The sequence below is a fragment of the Peromyscus californicus genome, unplaced genomic scaffold (genome assembly GCF_007827085.1).
Source record: "Peromyscus californicus insignis strain IS unplaced genomic scaffold, ASM782708v3 Scaffold_21__1_contigs__length_65335640, whole genome shotgun sequence".
NCBI classification, from domain to species: Eukaryota; Metazoa; Chordata; class Mammalia; order Rodentia; family Cricetidae; genus Peromyscus; species Peromyscus californicus.
Genome location: NW_026294514.1, coordinates 45,025,660 through 45,049,017, shown reverse-complemented (window position 1 = coordinate 45,049,017; position 23,358 = coordinate 45,025,660). Strand labels below are relative to the sequence as shown.

The window sequence follows — 23,358 nt, the reverse complement described above, 5'->3', positions numbered from 1 at the left end:
CTTAGCTTATAGGGTTTTTGTTTTTTTTCCTTCTCTGTGTAGCTTTGTGCCTTTCCTGGAATTCACTCTATAGCCCAGGCTGGCCTCAAACTCACAGAGATCCGCCTGGCTCTGCCTCCCGAGTGCTGGGATTAAAGGTGTGCGCCACCACTGCCTGGCAGCTTATAGTTCTTTTTTTTTTTTTCAGCTTATAGTTCTTAAAATACCAAAAATATTCCTTCTCAGATTTGACTTCCTGAGCTGTTTCTGTGTATGTGTTGATTCTGCCCTCTCCAGTGGCCCAGTGTTTAGTGGATAAGTGTTAATGAATGGAGCCTGTTTGTTATTGGTATCAAATTTCTTCTTAATTTTAATTTTTATCAGTATCTTATTTTTTAACATTTTATTTTAAATTTTGTATGTGTCCATGTGTGCACTCTCCCATGTGCACATACACACATGCACATGCATGCTGGTGCTTGCAGAGGCCAGAAGAGGGTGTTGGATCCTCTGGACCTGCTGTTCCAGGCTGAGAATAAGACTTGGGTCCTCTGCAAGAGCAATGTGTTCTCTTAACTGCTGAACCATCTCTCCAGCCCGTTTATTAAGATTTTAAGTAAGCGTGCAGAGTAATAATTTTCCTTATGGCATTTCATACAAGTACCAAATTTATGAGACAGGAAGTAATGGGATTATTAATATTGTGTGCTCATGAGCATGCCATTGTATTAGATTGATCCCTGCTAATTTTACAACAAAGTTTTTATTTTTAACAACATTGATAAATAGATAGTGAGTTAATATTGCAGATCATCTCTTAATTGATAGTCTATGTTAAGTATTCAATTCAATGAAATTGCCTTTGTAAAATCTGCAGACCTGACCAAACACCTCCCAGTCCTCAGTGTCTGTTCTATTTGCTTTTTGTTCCTTTTCCCCCTAAAGTAACTTTTGTCAAGAACATAAATCAAACAACACTTCCCAAATTTCGCAGACCAATTGGTCATTATTGATTGTGAAACCAACTGTGTTGAAAGGCCCTGGTACAGCCACCTGCTTTGGTATTGAACTGTGGTTTCTGTATTTGCATTCTCCACAGATTTGGAAAATAAATAGCTCAGTTGAAAGGCTCTTTCTTAATATCACTTAGCTATTCATAAATACCATATTTGAGGGCTGGAGAAATGGCTCAGTGATTAAGAACACTGGCTGTTCTTGCAGAGGACCCTAGTTCCATGACCAACACCCACATGGTGGCTCAGAACCATCCTTAACTCCAGTTGCTAGGGATCTCTTGTATAGGCAGACTTTTCTTCCCCACCCCAGTTCCCAAATAACTGACACGGAGACTTAATATTAATTACAAATGATCGGCCGATAGCTCAGGCTTATTACTAACTAGCTCTCATAATTTAAATTAATGCATTTCTATTAATCTACATTTTGCCACATGGTGTTACCTCTCTTTCATCGTTCACCTCTTGTTCCCTCTCTGTGTCTCGTTTGTGACTCCTCTGACTTCTCCCTTCTTCTCCCTCCCAGTGTCCTTAGACTGGTTCTCCCACCTAACCTTATCTTGTCTAGCTACTTGGCAGTCAGCTTCTTTATTAAACCAATCACAGCAACATATGTTTACACAGTGTAAAGGAATATTATTACACTCTCTTCTTGCATCCTCAGGCACTGCATGTGTGTGGTGTACACACACATGCACACACACACACACACACACACACACACACACACACACACTCACAAAACTAAATTCCTAAATTTTAAGAAAAACAAATACCATGTTTATCTTTTCATTGTCTATTACATGTAACATTCAGAAAGGCAATCTTAGGTTCACGAACATTCAAAAATCAAGATCAGAGCCACTTCAGTGATGTCTGAGGAAATTCTTTGCTTTTTTGTCAGGTTAAGTAAGAAACCCATTTTATAGCCCACACAATTTAACATGACACTCTTTTGGAACCATTGGGAACCGTCTTCGGAAAGATTATTCAGTTTGTAGGAAAATGACATATTTCTGGCAATACAGCTTGGTGGGGGATTGGAATTAATTTTTCTTTTCATTAAGTTTAATTTGATATTTGAAGTTTCCTCATGTAGTCCTTTGGTAGACGATTGTATATTTATTGAATATTTACAAAAGGAGTAACAAGGATGAATAAGTGACATGGCCAACTAAAGCTTCATTTTTACTTCACAATTGTAATTACCAGCCTTTTTTAATGCCCTGGTTTTCTGACATCAACTCCTATTTGGAAGAATTAGGTTGCTATGGGTTACCAGCATGTCATGTGTGTTTTCACTGGCTTTAGGTCCCAAATCTGTTAAATATCTTCCATCTACCTCCCCACTGCCTCAAGGCTGTGTTTTTCTGGGCAGGTGCTTGTGAATGAGTGAGTAAGTGTGTGTGAGCCATGTTTCAGCCTTAGGAGAAATATCTGAAATGCAATATTTTTATCCTGTTTTCACCAACATATTATAACAGTACTGTATATGTGTAATGGATCTTGCTAAAAGAAAGCAAGGAGCCTGAGGCGAAAATGTAGTGAACGGCTGTCAGAAGTGCAGGAGGAAAGACCCCAGTGACTCCGAGAGGGAATTATATCTTGGACGGGTGTAGGCAACAGCCAGAGTGCTTGCTTCTCTTGGAGCAGTTCTGAATGTGTTACATAAAATCTCGGTGGCTTTATTACATGACGCTTGACTTTTAGAGATTCAAGATGACCTTCACTTGGTTAAACCTGAGAGTGAGGGACTCCAGTCTTCTGTCACCTCTGAAAGCAATATAACCTTTTGGATTTGTCCTTTAAGTTCTTAGGGACTCTGTTTCTTAATCTACAGAAAGAGCACGGGGACAATTAGGAATAACATTAGCGTCTTCATAAACCTCAGAAGCACATGGAGTCTCCTGTGCTTGGCTGCTTAGTTCCAAAGCCATCTGCTAAGGATGCCTGAGTCTGGGGGCCTCCAGCCTTAGGTCCACCCCTGATAACTAGGGTCCCAGGGCTTCATTGAAGTTGTTTTTATTTCTATAAAAAGACTCATGAGAATGTTAAAATGGCTTGCAATCAATCTCCTGTTTTCCCCCAGAGCTATATTCCATATTTAGTGTAAGGGTAAGAACCATTAAGTTACGGCTAGGCAGACCTAGGTAATTAAAACATTTTTGGAATATCATAATGTGCAATTGCCTGCTAAGGACTTTTTTCCTGTTAATTGGAACTTTTAAAAATTGAAATAAGTCACATGTATGGAACCTGATTATTCCCTACAGGCATGCAAGAGGAGTTATTTAAGGGCCCATAAGCACATTCTGGTTACACCAATTCAGACTCGGGTTATCCTGAGTGCTGTTTCTTTAGCAGGGAAGTGGCGTCCCTGGTGAATGTGCGCTGTGCCGAATTTTGACACAGGGTCCCAGGATGTTTGACTCTGAGCAGCTCCTAGCTGGAACCTTGCAACGGTGACAGTTACAGATTCCACCTCATAGGGGCTTTCCAGTGAATAACTAAGTTAGAATACAGGAAGCCTGGTGACTTGTCAAATGTTGTATCCACTTAAGGGACAGAGAGGGCCAGACCAATTATACAATTTATAAGAGAAAGAGTGGTCACCGGGAGTTAAGAGGGGGAAGATTTGGTGTTGGGTGTGAGTTTTGAGGGGCTGGGTCTTGGCAAAACATCTCTTGAATGGGCAGAAAGAAAGGAAAACTATAAAGGAGGTCGGTTAGAGCCAACTCTCTGGTTCCTCTAAGAATTTGAAGGACTCTGTGTCCCCTGTGTATTTTTTTTTAATTGAAATGATATTTTCTTTGTACACTTAAGTGATTGCAAAGCACGTTTTTTTTTGGTATGGTAAACAGTGACATTTAAAATAAACATGCCCATGGGCAGCAACTCATTGGCCAGTCATGCATTTTTCAAAAGGCGGTACTAACTGTTCTCTGGTGGTCAGTTTCACATCCTCATTTTCTCCTCACTGTCATATTTGCATCCTGTGTCCCCACCGGATAGATCATCATGTCCTGTTTTTGTGTCGGAGCCTTGTTTGTTGGTCAACTTTTCATGACTCCTCTGAGACCGTAATCCTGTCTGTTGAGCATACGGTGTGTGCATGTATGTTTAAAGTTGAAAAGCTGGTCCTAAGGCTCCAAGTGTTTTTCTGGATTGAGTCCTCAAAACAGTGTAAATAATACTTTCCCGTTTTGAGAATTTATTTTATAAATTGTAATGGAAATGTTTCTCTCAGTGAAGTATACAGGCAGAGATACAAAAGAAGGTTGCCTATACAAATTAGAAGCTGGTGAATGAACCAGGGTTATGGGAATATCACTTCACACTTTGAACTCCTTCTGAGCCAGGTGCCTCAGTCCCAGGATGTCTGTCAAACGTGATTTTTGGTTAATTATTTTAATGTTCTGCTGCCTGTCAATCCGATTGGCTAGCCCTTCCGTTTTGTTCAAGGCAAACAATTTTTGTTTTTTTAAAAAAGTATTTGTTAATCATTAACGTCCAATCAGACACCAGTATTTCAAGTGATGTTTGCTCGGCACCCGCGTGAGTGGGAATGGGTGAGAAGTGTGCCTCTGTTCCCCACTACCTCCTCCCCTCCTCCCTTCCTCCCTCCTCCCCTCCTCCCTTCCTCCCTCCTGCCCTCCACATGCTGTGTAAGTTGGCAGAAATACTATAAAAGAGTGGCGGAAGGGAAGACCACAGGCATGAAGGATTGTTTCGGACAGATCAATGTAGAGTGATTTATGTACTACATCCTTCCTTGAAAGGCACCTGAGACAGGAGCATGTCAGAGAACTGAAAGGAAGTGGGCTGAGAGTATTCTTCAGTCCTGAGTGGGTTCAGTTCTCTGCTCTTTGGTCCTTGGCCAGGACAAGTCTGGGGCATGGGGCCAGTACCAGGGAGACTGGGGCTTTGAGCTCCTGTACCATCATGCCAGCAGTCTGTACCTTGTTGACTATTTAAAGATGAGCACTGTTTGATGTGCTATGTTCCTTCCCAAACCTGTTGATTCGTGAAATCATTGTTTTCTTTTTTGAAAAGCAGCCTTGTCTCATTTTGTTGGGCATCTTTTAAGCCTTCTTCAAATGAATCATTCTTAATTGATATCGTCTTAACCAAAATTTGCAAATCAATTTTTAATGCTCTAATTTTCCTGTCTTACATTTATTTCTTGTTGTTATGAGGATTATTGAAAAGATACACACAAAATGTGGAGACAAGTACCGTCCTTATAAGTAGTCAATACATAATAATAGTTATCAATCTATCATTTTACCAATATGACAAAATGATGTATCATCATTTTTGTGAATTTAAAAGTTGGAGTGAAATTTCCTAAAGTTGTATTCATGAAAGCAGGTGTTATTTATTTATTTACGTTTAGAAAAGGATTCAGTATAAACATTTGCAGACTCAGAAGTCAGCAGAGCCTCAGAGAATAAACTCTAGACTGTAATAGATGGTAACTTGTTAGAGTCAATGTGAAGAAAATCATCGCCCAAGTGGCACCCATTGCCATTTTGGCTTGGTTGCTCTCAGACATAGTCCAGTTTTAAAAATACAGAGTCACAGAAACACTGACTTTTTTTGCAAGCAGTATTTCCATGTTAATTCATCATTGTAAGCACTGCCATCCAAGTGTACATACTGAATTAAATAATGTGTGTTTGTGACCCTGTCAACTCCCAATAAAGTTCAGAAAAACCAACGTTACAAATATGTATACATAGTAGGAAAACATTTTTATTGATTTTCTATTTTCTATTTTAAAGTTAACACACAGAGTAATAGATTTCATTATGGATGGCACTTCCGTGCCTACTTTGTTCCTGTTGGAACCACTTCCCACTCTGCTGCTGCTCAGCGCAGCTGTGGGCATCACGGGGCCTGGGAAGGAGGGGAATGGTGGACAGAGAACCAGACCCTGGCCTCACTTCAAGCATGAACGATCTTTTGTTTACCCCACTGCTGCTTATGTATTGTGTAGTTGGCTAGTGGAGCTGGTGTTGCCAGGAGAACAAGAGCAAACAGCAGCTTGCCCTCCCCTGAGTTCTTCCTCCTGCGCTTCCCTGAAAACAGCAGCTTTTAGCCCCTTACTGTGCAGTTCCTGGGACACATCTGGTCAGGGTTTGTGCCTGAGAAGGAACTGCAGACCATCTAGGCCCTCTACCCTCACCTCCTGTCCTCACTTGCTGGCCCCTCCCCTTCCGTTCCCCAGGAGCATGCTCTCCAGTACCTTCTTCTCCTTCCATGCTTTCCTCTCCTTAAGGTCTTCCCTCCTCCCACCCCCCCCACCCCTGTTTTATAGTCCCTTCTAGAATCTTGACCTGTCACTCACACCTAGTACCCACACAAAAGAGAAAATGTGGGATTTCTCTTTCTGGCTTATTTTACTTAACCCAATGACCACAGGTCCACATGTTTTCCTGTAAATGTCATGCGGTTTTTTTTTTTTAAACTCTTTCTGTTTTTTATAACAATAAAATTCCATTGTCTCAATGTATCACATTTTCTTTATGCATTCATTCATTGATGAATATCTAGCCTGGTTCCATTTCATAGCTATTGTGACTAGCGCAACAATACATATAGAAGTACACATGTCTCTGTCATAGCCATTTAATAGTTTTGACGATTTAAATTCAAAATATTCTGAAAATTTCAGAGGGAAATATTCAAAGTCAAAAGCACTTACTTTTCATGGCAGCTCCTGTTGCCCTGGTTCAGTTGTGTAGTGATTGCTTAGTCCTCCTCAGCTCAGACATAGGTGAACGGCAGTGGAGACAGTGACAGCAAAATGCCACAGCTGGGGAGGTGCGGGGAGATGCGGGTTGATGTGGATGTCCCATCTGCAGATGAACACTCTCAGTCACTTGTGATCAGCACTTTGAACAGTCATGAGTCTCCACATTGGCCAGGACCCACTGCAATAAAAAGCTGCTCTGATCAAGGTTGAGAGCAGCTTGACAGATCTGTGGATATAAACACAAATATTTAGAAGGCAGTTTAACATAACTGTAGCTGGATGTTGGAAATTTCTCCAACTGAATCTCTCCCACCCGCTGCGGTCCTGCAGCCACTTATAAAATAATCACTCAGAGGCTTATATTAATTACAGACTGTATGGCCTATGGCTCAGGCTTCTTGCTAGCTAGCTCCTACAACTTAACTCAACCCATTCCTATTACTCTATCTTTTGCCACGTAGCTTCGTGGCATTACCTGTTCTCTCACATCTTGCTTCTCCAGGCTGCGGCTTGCAGTGTCTCCTCTGACCCCACCTTTCTTCTCTCTATATCTCTCCTCAGTTTCCCACCTGGCTCCATCCTGCCCTGCCATAGGCCAATGCAGCTTTATTTATTAACCAATGGGAGCAATACATATTCACAGCGTACAGAAAGACATCCCACAGCACATGACTCTTTAGCAAAACAACAGCCTATGTGTAGAGCATATGACCTCCTTTACTATGATTTCTGACTCTGTTTACAGTATTAGGCATGCATATACTTCTGTGGAGCAGAACTTAAATCTAATCAAGAGAATGGTTGGTGTTCTGGTTACCGTAAGTGTCAACATGGCACAGCCTTGGCCATTTTAAAGGAGAAGCCTCAATTAAGAAATTGCCTAGGTCAGGTTGGTTATGTGGATGTGTCTGAATTAGTGATGTAGAAGCCCACTGTGGGTGGCACCATTCCTCAGGCAGGTGTGTGTGTGTGTGTGTGTGTGTGTGTGTGTGTGTGTGTGTGTGTGTGTAAGTGTATCTATGTATGTATGTATATATGTATAAAAGTATCTAACCATGGGCCAGGGAGAAAGCCCAGAGAGCAAGCCAGCAAGCAGTGTTCCTCCATGGTTTCTGCTTCAGGTTCCTGCCTTGATTTCCTTCAGTTTCCTTCAGCAACTTTCCTCCAAGTTGCTTTTGACCGGAGTGTTTTATCCCAGTGACGGGAAAGTAATCAGGTCCCCTCCACAAACAGGCCGCCCGTGTCCCCATGGGCACATCATGCCTGCTGGTCAGTATTGTCACATTCAGGAGTCAGCACTGGCTAAGATTGCTGATGTCTTTTGTCCCTCAGAATCCTTTGTAACACCTTCCAGTTCTATAAAAGCTAGGTGCAGGGAGAGTTTCCTGGTCAGTTCCAGACTGATTTCTCTTTATCCTGCAAAGAAAGTCTGTAGTATCTTCAGCAATAAGGACTTTGCATTCTGTGGTGGGCAACCAAGAGCAATGACAACCTCTCTTAGTATACTGTCACTCAATGCCCCAATTCTAGTTTCCTGGCTTCCACATATACTCCAGATTAAATGTGTACACACACACACACACACACACACACACACACACACACACACACGCCCCAGAATAAATGATTAAATAATAAAACAAAGAACAGAGTTGAAGCTAGGCTCCACATAGGAAAGGTCATGTGACTATTTTTTCTCTAGGTGGGTACAGGCCAGATGCCCTCATCCCCTCCTCCCCTCTTGACCTAATCACGGAGTGAAGACCACTTAAGAAGATACTGGCTTCTTGCTGGGAAGCGAGCAGGGCTCCCTTGCTCTTTATTCTAAGCCTTTTCCTCTCATTGCTGTATCTGACTGGCTATGACAAAGTGCGGTCTGATTTAGCAGTCTATCTCTTGGAAATAAATCCACTCTGTATTTCAGAACTGTTAGGATGAGCTGGTGTGGAGATGTAGAGAGGGCCAACACCGATCTGTTAGGACTGAGTTAGGTGCCCCAGGTAGGTCTGGCAGAGATGTGACGACGGGCATAGGGAGTGGGCAGTAGGTAGTGGAGATGAGAAGATATGGATGGGGGGAGGCGTCACTGTAGGCCGTCATCATTTTTGCTGACCAGAACTAAGGCCCTCCTGCTATACACAGAGTCTTTATACCTCTGGGTGTTTCCTTGCCTCTCCTTCAGTCCTAGGGCATGGTAAGGATGGCCTCCAGCTTTGCTCTCTCAAGGAATATGCATCCTACATCACTGACCTAATGCTTTAAAGTATTTTTATAAATACAAATAGCACATACATATTCTTTTGCCACACTTTTAACACATTTTGCGTGTAATATAAAGCACTTTGGAATCTCTCTGCCTCATGTGTTCTTCAGGGGAAGAAATGCAGGTGTGTCCCCATGTGCACATAGACACCTCCACGCCTCTGGTAAGGCATAACACTGTATGTGTGCCTATTTTCAGCCCAAGGCTTATAACACTGTATAAGTGTGTGTTCTCTCCAGGGGTCTTTCTGCCTGGATAGACAGCTGCCCCATTCTTTTCCCTGACCCCATGGCATGGTGGTTTTCTAGTCATTTCCTTGTTGACAGACATCTGGAGCATTCTCCCATGTTTTACTCTTAGAAGCAGTCGGCAGAGGACATGCAAATGTATGCTTCCTGTGCTAACGGCCGTGTTCATCTCACTTCTGAAGAGCGGAGGGTCACTTCTGGGCCTTTTGGATAAGATCAAGTGTAGTCCAGTCAGTAGGAACTACAGTGGAGCACAGCTCGTGTCTGGGGTCATTTTAAAATAAACTTCATTATGAAAGGCTTGCACATGAAAATCACCGAAAACAACCAGACCCGAAGACTATACATCTCTATGAACTTCTATACAGTTGGAATAGCCAGAGTTTTAATACGTATGATTTTCTTGGCTTCTAAAGAAAATGGCCTTTTAAAAATAGGGCTTGGGGTTCTTTTGTAAAGAGGCTTGGGTGCTGGCAAGCCTCATATCCCTTAACTAAGTTTCACAAGATTGCCCTCTTGCCTCATGTCAGCTCAACATCTCCCTCCCTTCTCCACCCTCTCCCCCTCCCTCCTTCCCCTCTCTCTTTTTTTCTCCGTTCCTGCTCTCCCCACCTGGTGGCTGAAGATCTTCTTCCTATTCAGAGTTACTGCAAGCATGGCTTCTCTCCTGGACCTCTCTTCCAAAGTATTTTCAACTTCCCAGGCTATTGGAGGCATGGTGATTGAGAGTAGTTTAGTCCTGGTGGTGTTAGCCTTCATTCCGTTAGTGACTTGCTCCTGGGCTTAGGGTCAGGATTTAAAAAAATGGCCTGTGAAGTACACAGCAAGAATGTACCAGAAGTACATAGCAGTGTTGGTACCTAGTGGCTGTTCCCATGCTCTCTTAGGTTCTGCCCTTCAGTTAGCAGACATTTACATGCCTGGATGCTGTGAGGAACCCATGTACATGCACTTGCTCATGATGAAAATCATTGCTGAATTTTTGCAGATACTTTCACTTTATCACAGACCGTTTTTTTTCCCCTCCCATGTCAGATAATTTCTGTTTGATGAGGGATGAGTTTTTCTTTCTTGGCTATTTCTGCTGAGCAGTGATTCAGCACTTCATGTGCCCGGAGGTTAGCACTGGCATGTAAGGATGGTGTTTAAGATAGTGTGTCTGCGATAAGCCAGTGGACTCGGGGGAAGACACACCGCTGAGGCTGGACTCTTCCTTATCTGGACAGCAGCTGCGGGTGACTTGTTGGCTTCTGTATTGTTTTGTGCACCACCTTTTACCATCTCTAATCTTGCTTTGTGTTGATAACAGCAAACACCCTCCATTCTCTTTGCCACAAGACGGGGAGGTCTTAGCACTGACTTTGCCCATCCCCTCTTTAAGGGGACCTTAAATCTTGTACAACTGGAACCATTTTTCTTTCCCAAGATTACAGAAAACATATAAGAGCCTGGAAAGCCCGAGAGAACCACTTTGGTACAATTAACTATCTCACTGCCACTTCTGTGGAAAACTCAGACTAGTGGTCTTGACCTTCCTTTAGTGTGCCCTCCATTCAACCCTCAGGCCTCTGGAGCTCGGGGAACTTGACACAGAAAGGGAAGGTTGGCAGTCTCCCATCCTACTCACACACCCTGTTTCTCCATTCTCTTTGAGGACTCAGGTGCACTGTCTTGCTTTTAGTGCAGTTATGGATTTTTATTTGTTTTTTTTTCTTAATAGGCATTTTAAGTTTGATCTTATTTTAGAACACTATCCTGGTTCAGAATTTAAATTAACACCTTGCTGATTTGTGAATGAATATAGGGCTCCTTTTAAGGGGCTTGAGGTATGTGTTGCCTCATCAGGATCTGAGCACAGTACTGGGCTTGAGAAAGATGGCTTTCTCAATGGAATAATTTATCATTGCCAGAGGTAACATGAAATTATTAATTTTTTCCTTAAAGCGTGTTCTTTGTAAATGTTTTCTGGAGAGACATGAATTGAAATTAATGATGTTCCCTCTTGTTAAGACTTCATTTTATTTCATGTATTCTGTTGACCCCTGAGAGAATATCCGATCTAGAGAGAAGGAAAGATAAAACGCCACTAAAAGTCCTGCAGGCACTCCGGTGACTAGAGTTAACTTCCTGTCACCATCTGTGCCCCTTCAAGCTACAGGAGCACTTTCGTTCTTGTGGAGGGATCTAATGAGGGCTTGGGGTCCTGGGGATTGGACTTAGGGTTACACTTATGCTAAGCACGTGCTCTACCACTGAGCGACACCCCAGGCTCCATGTTTTGTATTTGGGTGCCTTAGGTTTATTAGAATTCCACATGCATTTCATTTTAGTTTAAAAATATTCTGGTTTCTGGAAACACAATAAAAGTAATGTTCGCAGCTGGAGTGATGTGTATCCTAGCTCAAAAAAGAGTCTATTGTACTATGTAATATACACATACACGTGCGCAGGTGCACACAAGCCCACACCTACACCCACACAGACACACATTAATTTAACTTGTCAATAGTGGTGAAGGTATTCTTTCTTTTAAACTGGCTGGCTCAGAGTTCTGATTATGGCCAGTAAAAAAGGTGCTCCCCCACTTCCTCATTCCTGACATTTGTACTCTGTGAAAGGCTGAGGTTGGTGCCAGGTGCGGTCCTTGAGTTGAAGAGCCACCTGCGTCTGAAGTTCTGTGAGTTCCTGCAGATTTTGTTGATGGAGACTTTAGCCTATCTCCTATTATTTATAGTCTATGCTGGCTAGTTTCATGTCAACTTCACACAAACTAGGGTCACGTGGGAAGAGGGAACCTCATTTGAGAAGATACCCTGCACCAGACTGGCCCATGGTATACTTTCCTGATTGATGTGTGATGTGGGAGGACCAGATCACTGTGGGCACTGCTGCTCCTCTGCTGTGGCCCTGAGTTCTGTAAGAAAGTGGGCTGAGCAAGCCACAAGAAGGGAGGGAGCCAGGAAGCAGTATCCCTCCCTGGCTCCTGCATCAGCTCCTCCCTCCAGACTCCTGTTTCAGATACTTCTTCCCTTCATGATGGTCTATGATAGGAACATGTAAGTTGATACAAACCCTGTCCTTCCCAACTTGCTTTTGGTCATGGTGCTTTATCACAGCAATAGAAACTCCAACTCAAACATGGTTCACAATTTCCAGTGTATTTATAGGCTCCTGTAGTGCCTGAACTAGCTTCATGTGCATCCTTTTCCATAACCACCACATATCCAAGACTCCTTTCTGTGACTGGTTGTCACTTCCTGTAAGCGGTGGGTTCATTTTGACTCCTAGGGGTGGGCTGCCTTACTCCATTCTTCCTTCTCCATTTTTTCTTAAGGAAGTTCATCTTGTTTAAGAGTTTACTAGTTGTCAGCACAGAAAGGGCACTGTGTATGTGTATGTGTGTGTGTGTGTGTGTGTGTGTGTGTGTGTGTGTGTGTGTGTGTGTATGTTTATAGATGTGTGTATGTATAGGTATATATGTATAGATGTGTGTATGTATAGGTATATAGGTGTGTGTATATAGGTGTGTGTATAGATGTGTATGTATGTATATGTAGTGTACAGATGTATGTATATGTATACAGATGTGTGTATATGTATATAGGTGTATGTGTATAGATGTGTGTATGTATATGTATATAGATGTGTGTGTGTGTGTGTGTGTGTGTGTGTGTGTGTGTGTGTCTCCAGGGTAATCAGAACACCATAGGCATCAACTTTGGAAAGGGCCAGGACAGGGTCTCCTCTTCTGCCCTCTTTCCTTGCTGTTCTCTGGAAGACACTGTACTGGCTCTCTCTTCCATATACTCCATCTCTACTAAATGCGTTACACTTCTTCACAACCCCTCTCTTCATCTGTGAAGTTGACCCAGGGCTTTCCTGAGGACCTAACAATGCAGTGAAGGTAGAGTGATGACAGATAGATACTAATAAACACTTGAGGTTTCTCCAAAAGGATCCAGGTCTGACACATCTTTAAGCTGTCCTTTGCTTTATGCAGTAAAGGGCAGAATGGATCATGTCATAACAGGGGACCCTAAAGGACAAGGAAACTCAATTAAAATTGACTTAATTTCTAAGGCTCTCTCTAAATTATAATCCATAATTGCTGCTGTGTTAATAGAGGTTTCAGCCATAAATTATCTCCTGGGATCTCCTGTCTCCTCACGAGACAGCAACAGGGCAGAAATACACTGTGTCCGTCCAGCAATGTAAACTGGGTGGCTCCTCATTCTAAGGTGTGAAGAGAGGGTAAAGGTCATGATGTCTTTGTGGAGGAGAGCGGTACAGGTGAGTGAGGGCTAGTCTTCAAGGGCCTGGCCTCTCTCACTTCATGTCTTCCTTCCCCTCGGAACTCATTGAGAAATATGTGGCATGTTATGTTCCTACTTTATCTCATCCTGTTATGGAATTACATGTACTCTTTAATGCTGTTTACAGTCTGGTATCAAGAAAGAAAAACTGTTAAATTTTTAACACCTCTTTATACATGAGAAATAGTTAAGAATCAGAAAACAAGGAAATATATGTAAGTTTGAGAGGAGCTGTCTACACTACAGTTAGTAAGTGTGGAGACAATAATTGCTTTTGTTAATATGTATATTCTTTTAAATTTAGGGATAGAAGGACAGTCAATGGAAGTTTCTAATATTGTGAACATTGAAAATGTGCATAACCGTGAGATTGTAATGAGAATTTCATCTAAAATAAACAACCAAAATAGATTTTATACTGACCTAAATGGATACCAGGTAATTTTCTCTAAAATCAGTTGTATTTGTATGTAATTTTTTATGCATATATTTATGTGGTATATACAGGGGATGTATATGTTTATGTATGTAATTTTTATATAGGATAATTGTCCAGTTAATTTTGAGTCATTTGAAAACTATTTCTAAAGTTGAAAACTATTTCTAGAATAAAACCAAATTTTAACAGACATTTATAGGTTCTATAATCAGATTTCCAAAGTTAAAACAACACAGGGATCACCCAATGACAGAGAAATGGAATGAGATCTACATGAACAGCCTGGACATGAGTGGCGGTAATGAAAGGCGAGGGTTGAGGGAAAGAGAGCTTGGGGGAGCGGGAGATCCCAGCTGGATCAACAACAGAGAGGGAGAACAAGGAATAGGAGACCATGGTAAATAAAGACCACATGAGAATAGGAGGAAGCAAAGTGCTAGAGAGGCCCACAGAAATCCACAAAGATACCCACACAACAGACTGCTGGCAATGGTCGAGAGACAGCCCGAACTGACCTACTCTGGTGATGGGATGGCCAAACACCCTAATTGTTGTGCTAGAAACCTCATCCAACTACTGAGGGATCTGGATGCAGAGATCCATGACTAGGCCCCGGGTGGATCTCTGGGAGTCCAATTAGCGAGAATGAGGAGGGTTTATATGAGCGAGAATTGTTGAGACCAAGGTTGGATAAAGCACAGGGACAAATAGCCAAATGAATGGAAACACATGAACTATGAACCAATGGCTGAGGGGTCCCCACTGGATCAGGCCCTCTGAATGGATGAGACAGTTGATTGGCTTGATCTGTTTGGGAGGCATCCAGGCAGTGGGACCAGATCTTGTGCTCATTGCATGAGTTGGCTGTTTGAAACCTGGGGCCTATGCAGGATTGTTTGGCTCGGCCTGGGAGGAGGGGACTAGACCTACCTGGACTGAGTCTACCAGGTTGACCTCAGTCTGTGGGGAAGGCTTTGCCCTGGAGGAGATGGGAATGGGGGGGGGGGGGGGTTGGGGGGAAGGTGAGGGGGACGGGAGGGGGGGAGAACAAGGGAATCCGTGGTTGATATGTAGAACTGAATTGTATTGCAAAATAAATTAATAAAAAAAAAAAAAAAACAAATCTTTGAGAGACATCATGTTTTTAGAGTATTTATTTGTAAAAGTTTATTCTTTCACATTGAAAGCTAGGGGGCTAGAGAGAATGCTTGCTTGAAGAAAACCTGGTTCAGTTCCCAACACCCATGTCAGGTACTCACAACCACTTATAATTCTAGACTTAAGGGATTTGGCCTATCTGGGCACCTACATGCACATGGTACATATAAACTCACACACACACACACACACACACACACACACACACACACACACACACACATACACATACACACACACACGCACACCCCTACACATATGTTTTTAAAAAATTAAATATTTAAAAATGAGAATTTGATGACTATAAACACTTTGCTAAAACTATAAATATGAATTTATTAGAAAGGAAACATAATTAGGGTTTGGAAGATATCCTTTTTCTACATAAAGAACTCATATATACTTGTCATTTATTCCTTGTGATATAATAATGGCATCTTTTAAGTTTTATGATAGTTCTTTAAGTCTGTTAACATTGAGTGGGTATGCACATTTATACATGCACGCAGGTACATAGAGAAGTATATGCATGCCACTTTAAAAATGTGGGCTGCTATATATTTAATCAAAATCATCATACAGCAACTCCAAATATAGTAAGAAAATCAATTCTTGCATTTTATTTGTATATTATTGATTCTTTTAATAGTACTTAAGAGAGATCTTTGAATTGTTATTTTAAATTTCTATTATTTTGAATGTGTGACAGTGTGTCTTTGAATAACACCACTAAAAACATGAGCAAATTTTTTAAACATTAGCATTTCAAAATTCCTGGCTATGAATAGAAATAATTTCACAACATATGCTTTTTACTTGGTCTGATTTTCAACCGGCTATAAGTGGAAAGGGCTGGATAATTTCCTCTTCTATGATTTCCTGCAAAAAAAAGTTAAAATTAAACCTTCTCCAGAGAACAGAAATTGCAGCGTACATTCTGATTAGCATGTGAATTCGACTCCAGCCCTTAGGTTTTCAAATGAAACTCTGACTTTATGGCAATTCATTTTTCTTACATACAAAAGAAAGTATTTTCTTAAAATCTCACAGAAATAAGTGTTTGTATGTATTGGTGTACACATGAATAAGAAAACTTAGTAAAAAGTGAATTGCTAAAAATGTGCATTTTCATTCCAGTGGTCAAACAAGTGTTGATATTATTTCAAGTCCATAGTGTAAACATTTCTTAAAATAAACCCCATTTTAACCTATGGAAATGGTAGTTCTTGGGCAGAACTGGAGAGAGACTCGGGTAGAAAGTGGGAAAAGCAGGAACACGATTGAGGCGTCTTTGCACGTCGTTTCATAATTTTAAAAGATACAGTCCAGTCAGGGTGTGAAGAGTGGGATTGTTAAGAGGAGTAGAGAATTCTTTGACAGTATCCTGCCTGCTTCCATCCTCCCTCCCCTCTCTTCCCTCTGTCCCTTCTTTCTTCCTCTCCACTTCTCTCCTCCTCTCCATCTCTGTCCTGTCTTAACTGCTGTATTTCTTCCCTAGGAAGCATTTGTATTATCACAAACTGAGCATCTTAAAAGAACAGAACTTTATTCTTTCATTCTCTTAGAAACCAAATATCTGAAGTCAGGCTGTGTGCAAGGCCACATTCCCTGCACAGACTCTAGTAAAGCACCCTCCCTCGCTGCTTCCTAGCTTCTCAAGTTTACAGATAGGTGATCCCTGGCATTGCTGGGTGTGTGGCTGTGCCTCCCAGCCTCTTCCTCTGATATCACATGTTGTTATAACATTGCCACTGTACGTGTCTCTCTGTGTCCACATTTCTTTCTTACAAGGATGCTAGGTTTTGGTCATGTCGATTTCTGAAAAGACACTTACCTCAAAGTAAGATCAGTTTCACAGATTATAGTTAAATATGAATTTGAAGAGACTCAGCATCACCATTAGGTGGTGGGGGCTTGTTGAGGATGCTGAAGGTCAGATCTGGGACATGCTTCGTCAGGACCACCCTTCCATGGCTGGGTACGCAGCTCATGTGAGCCACTGTCTTAACTTTCTGCCTTTACTATTTTTGAGTTTCGTTTTATACTTTCACAAGTTTAAAGAAGGAAATGGCGTTTTTTAAGTGGTGTGAGTAAAATCCAATGATAACAGGGTCCCGAGGATATAAAATGTTTTCAGGGGCTGACAGCCTCTCAAAAGGTAAAATTCTGCTTCGTGCATTCAGACACGAGGCTGCAGAATACTGGTATTCAGAAGTATCTCGATTTAAAATAAACAAGAGTAAACACTGATTTTTTTTTAAACTATAAGTATGCACTTTATTATAATGTAATATGTTAGAGGATTTGGTGGCAATCTCTGTGGTATTTATTAAAACTGATTCAAGAATAATAGATAGTTCTTGAATGGGGACAGTGAGTTATTGTGCTTAGCATTCATTACAAAAGAAGCATGTTAGATCTCGATGAGAAATGAATACTTAATACCTTCATAATTTGTTTTATGCAAATATGGAAACTACATGACTTCTGCCGGGCAATTTTTATTGTGACTTTAAATAATGCCTGTTTTAAAATCTGGACAAGTTCTACCTTTCACATTTAAAAATTGTCTTCTAAGAGCCTTGTGATTTCTCTGCAAATGATTTTAAGGAGTGTTTTAATTTTTAAATATTTCTTTGCTTGAACAAGAACAGAAGTTATGCCTTTTTCCTCTTTGGGAAAGAGATAACTAAATAATCTAATTTATGAAAGTATATGTGTAAATAATACATTTATGAAATGAGAATTGCTTGGTTTCATAGATTCAGCCTAGAAGGACAATGAGCAAATTGCCTCTTCAAGCCAATGTTTACCCAATGAGTACGATGGCCTACATCCAGGATGCTGAGTACCGGCTCACACTGCTCGCCGCTCAGTCTTTAGGCACTTCCAGCATGGCTTCCGGTATGTATTGTTTCACAGTCTGCTCGGAGTTCTGAGTGTGTAATATTTCTGTGGTCAAACGTATTAATTATCCCCCCATGAGCTGCTTTCCTTTAAGAATCAGGCAGGTAGTTAACTCAGGTTTTACGAGGACGATATAAGATGACTGTCCTCAGTCTTCTGATAAGGAGCAGGAGACTGTGACGCCACAGTTGTTTTTAGAGGTAAGTGTATTTGTTAGTTTTTCATTGTGACAGAATGCCTGAAACTTTAGGCAAGAAAACTACATTTTGACTCATGACTTCAGGCTTCCAGCCGTAATCACTTGGCTCTTGACTTTAAACTGTAGTGAGTTGACAGCCTGATTGTTATAAAGAAAAAATGAAAGAGACAGGGAGAGGAAGCGGAAGAGAGTGGACCTGAGGTCAGGGTCTACCTTTCAGACTTTGGACCAATGACCCCCTTCAACTAGACCCTGCCTTGTAACAACTCGTTCAGCCGCGAACATATCAGTGAGTTACTATTAATGAAGTTAGTTTTGATCTAGTCACTGCCGAGTGGCCCTGAACTAGGGACCAGGCCTCCAACACAAAGGCTTTGGGAAACATTTCATGTACAAATTGCAGCTGTAATTTACTTTGGCTAGTCTGTCATGTTCAGAGATCTGTGTTGTCATCATGATGGGATTGGAAACCTCAAACTCTAGAAGCGTAGACAGTTTGCAAAAGTGATATTGTAGTTCAAACATACAGTATACTCCTGGATTGTGGTACTATGACCTGCCCCTCAAAAGACTTACATGTTGAAGACCTGCTCCTACATGTAGCCATGATGCTATTGGAAAGTGGTTGCTAAGCAGTAATGGAGAAAAGCAGAAATTACAATGTGTTTTATATATTTTTAGTAGCTACTTTGACCTATGATCAAAAGGCAGCCTGTCATCTGGTAGAGTATCTGGATCCCCTCCTTCACTCAAGGGGACCTTAGTTCAAAGCAAGGTGCCTGGGTTTCTATTTAAGCAGTGTCCTCAGTGAATATCTGCATAAAATTATCCTGGTCAGATTTCTTTGTCTCTTTGATTTTAGGTCAAATTGAAGTCTTCATGGATCGAAGACTCATGCAAGATGATAACCGTGGCCTTGGGCAAGGCGTTCATGATAATAAGATTACAGCTAATTTGTTTCGAATCCTGCTGGAAAAGAGAAATGGTGTGAACATGGTAGGGATCCCTAAACACTAAGCGTTTCTTATGTTGGTGGTTCTTTCTCCCCAAAATTCAAAGTGATAACTTAAAATTTTAATCCAGTTTCTAATTTTGAGAAGTCTGTATAATAGAGTCAGCTTATATTTAGAGAAATTTTTCAGTTAGAAATACTGAATAAGAGCTACATTTGGGCCATATTGTTTTTTACTTTTCTTTACTATATTGCCAAATATAAATCCAAGGAAGCAGTTTGGATGAGATTATTTTCAAAGAAAAGACTGGTCTGTTGGCCTGAGAATTAGAGAATAGATGATTGAACTAAATTCTAAACCTTAGTGACCATACCATAGTCTAAAGCTTGTGGTTTGACAACAGACTGACTTGGCTTCCATATCAGTATTTATTGCCCTACATAAGATCCCAGCACTTTGTTAATCAGTGGGACAGTGAGCAGCCTGTGTCTTCTCACTGATACCAGTATTGACGCCAAAAATTGACCACTGGCTCGGAGACCCCGCCCCCGTTGGGTCCTCTGTCACCCACGCGTCTTCCATACCTCTCAGCACTTCTGCACTGACTGGTTTTCATTCAGTGCCAAGTTCTTCCCATGCCCTCTTGCTCTGCGGCATCTTAGCACCCGCCCCTTCCTCCTTCCTGTCAAGGGAGTTCTTAGCGGTACTTCAGACCAGAGCTTGCTTCTTCCTTGCCCACATCATCTCTTCTTGTGCCCCCTCTGGACTGTCCATCGCCTGGTCATGTTTGTGTAAGATTAGTTGGCCAGGCTTTTTTCCTGCTTTGGACCATAAACTCCGTGAGAGTAGGGACTGTGTCCTTCTCTGCTTCTAGGATCATTTCTGTTTAGGGGAAGGCCCAATGTGCCATGTGAATGGATGCTCAAATAGATAGGTGGATGAGGCTGCAGAGCCGTCTTGGAATTGAGCACACCTCATAGTTGTCTTCCTTCTAGACTCTTGGAATGTGTCCGCCTTATCTTCAGGCATCGTGGGGCTTCTCTGCCCATGTAGAGAGTTTGTGTCTACAAATAGACAAATAGATTGATGGGATGAAAGCAGACGATTTAAAATAAGCAATTTGATAGTATTTAGAATTAAATTAGGAAGAAAATAATTAATATTCATTTTAGATGTTAAAATTTGTATCAGCCCAGTTTAAAGAGAGAAACCTGCGTTGGTTTCTTCTCTCCATGTCGACACTAACATACACAATTTCTGTTACAACAGCAATAAAGAATTTCATTTAGACCCATAACACTCTCACTTAAAGTTGAACAGTTTGTTGATTCCATTCAAAACTCCTGGGATAGCAATTGATTTAAATTTGATCCACTATTTCTATAATCCTATGTTAGTGAATTTCTCTTTTACTTAACTATAGATTCTAGGGCTTGAATCCATAACTTTTAAATAAAAAATGAACTAGAGAAGAAACTATACATTTTAATTTGTAGTAAAATTGATTTAAAAGACACTGGATCAAGGAACGGTACGTGGCCCATGGTTTAACTTTTCTAGAGTGTTTTTAATTTCAACCGTTCTAATGTTCAAAGTATCGATGTTGAAAGAGCAGCCGAAGGTGAACTCTACAGACTTGGAACTCTTCAGACTGCCAGTCCACTGGGCAGACTGAGAGTGGTGGGTCCTGCTCTCTGGCTCTCCTGTAGAGGCAGTGGAGACACAGATCTGGGGCACCAATGGAGACATCGTCCCTGCTCATGGCCAGTGGAACTGGGAAATGGAAATTGTTTCTGCCGTTCACCTCTTGGAGATCTGATTTTTTTTTTTTTGACGCCTCTCCCTCTTTCTGGCAAGGGCTGGAATAGAAAAGGACCGCTGGTGATATAGAAGCCGTGCAGGTGTCATGGTCCTGTTAGTGTGCCTTGGATGCCAGTTCTTCTCATATAAGGAAAACCCAGCATGAAGAGCTTACCAGATTTAAGAGCAACTGTTTGTGTTAGTGGGAACTAGAATGCTCTGGTAAACTTGAGGATATACACCCCATTGAGCATTCCCTGTCAGTCCCAGCTGATGGTGTCTGTGTGGGACTGCTGGTCCCGCGTAACTCAGAATTCTAGTTTCTTGGTCAAAAATCAAATATCTGTTTAGGGAAGTTTGGGGGTACCTTTTGTGTGTTTTTTGTTGTTACTGTTTGTTTGTTTGTTTGTTTTTTGAGACAGCATCTCACTGTATAGTCTTGGCAGGCTGAACTCTGTGTAGACCAGGCTGGCCTCAAACACACAGAGATCCACCTGTCTCTATTTCCAGAGTGATGGGATTTAAAAGTCCACACCACCTTGCCCACCATGGTTGACTTTTAAATCTGAATTTCTAAAGAGATAGCTTTTTACAAACCTTTTAATGCTATGCAGATCCCAAAAACATGGCTTATTAAATAAATAGACTTACTACCACACACATTTATTAGGCTCCTACCATGTGTCAGTCAGGTCACTCTGAGTCAGCAAAGATAGCTTTCTACTGTGATGATAGGCTGGACTGCAGTTCCGTGATAGAGAATTTGCATCATGTGCACCAGACCCTGGGTTCCATCTCCAGCACAGCCCCACAAACAAACAAACAAACAAATTACCGAAGACCTCTTCCTTACACGTAATTGACTAAGCGAAGTGGAAGCCTTTGATGCTTGCAGGTCCAATAACTCAAGTGAGCTTGATAAAGGACAGAACAGCGCAGGAAGTCCAGCTGCTGATCAAAGACCAGCACAACCAAGAAGGTTTCAGCTCCGTATGGTTGGATCAGCGTAAGCTGGAAATTCGTTCATGTCAGACTGCACAAAGAAGCCTGGACTCCCGTAATCCGAAACCTTCCAAACAACAAGAAACCAAACAATGCTTTTAGTAGTGGTCTAGTAACTGAAGGGCTGACAGAACCACTTGCCGCTTAATCGAGCAGGTGACACTTCTACAGCAGATATGTATTAGAAATCTGGGCTTCTCCCAAGACTCGGAATTTAGAAGATTGCGTTTCTAGGGGGTTAAAAAATGAGTGTGGCGGTTCATCTGTAAGTATCCTGTTGAGCCCCTTGTTACTGTCAAAATTAGAAAATACATGTATGGGGGACCCAGGCTGAGACTTTGCTTACTGGTCAACACTGTTATTTGTTCACTGTGCTTTTATGAAGAAAACTAACCACACCCTTCCCTTAACTCACTTGTCTTACTGAGAATAATCAAACTGCCAGTTCTTTAATTCTGTGACTTGTTGCATTTAAAACAGTTTCCTTTTACAAGATTTTGTCAAACATCTTTGATTCTGACTCTTGTTGATTTCATGGGAGAGACTATGGTGCAGTTCTTAGCTCAGATCCACAGAGTAGCCTGTAGTTCAATCCTTGAGTTTTACCTACAGCTTTATATTTTACCTTCTCAGCTCTATACTGCCAAGGCCTCATACTTGGAGCTCTTGATTCTGTCAATGTGGGCTAGGACCCATAAGTAAAGGCCCCCCAAGAAGGAAAGCGCCAGGGTCAGGGGAACTGATCTGGCTTGGAGGATTGGTGTGCATGCAGTGCATTTTCAGTAGGTGATTCATCAGTGAAGTACCTCATCTGTCATTGAATGTCAGTGTCTAGGATTCCCCCAATACAGCACAAAGCCAGAGAGTGCTTCCTGAACGCATCCCTCTTGAATCCAAGAAGGCCCTGTTTACTTTTCTGCTGGAATCTTTCATCTTCCATTACTCAGAAATGATTTTGTCAGCAATCCTGACCAAGATTATGAAGTCATTTGCTCTGGGAGTCCATTTAAGTGCCTTGTCGAGAATGTTCCCTTCTGAGTCATGCTATTCTACAAGCTGCATTAAATGGCACTATTGTTGGAGAACATTATTTTATGTGCTTTATTTAATCTTTATTTTAAACAGAATGGGAAATTGATACATTTTAATACAATTCTTTCAGAACTAATTTTTTCCAGCATTTTAATACTGCAATGTTCCTCTGATGCCATTAAGTATTTTCCTCTCCATGGTCTGAATTGTAATGACATCTCCTGTCGCCTTTTGCTAGCACCCTTCTGACTGATGCTATTCTGACATTCTGAATTCTAAACTCCGGATCTT

At 41.5% G+C, this 23,358-nt stretch overlaps 1 protein-coding gene across 1 annotated transcript in view; it reads left to right on the top strand.

Moving 5' to 3' along the window:
* Positions 1–23,358, top strand: part of Man2a1 (mannosidase alpha class 2A member 1) — a 175,639-nt gene that overhangs the window by 134,239 nt on the left and 18,042 nt on the right. The window contains exons 17-19 of the mRNA XM_052750223.1: positions 13,882–14,015; positions 17,937–18,078; positions 19,143–19,276. Of these exons, the coding sequence (XP_052606183.1) occupies positions 13,882–14,015; positions 17,937–18,078; positions 19,143–19,276 (410 nt within the window). The remainder of the gene's footprint in view (positions 1–13,881; positions 14,016–17,936; positions 18,079–19,142; positions 19,277–23,358) is intronic.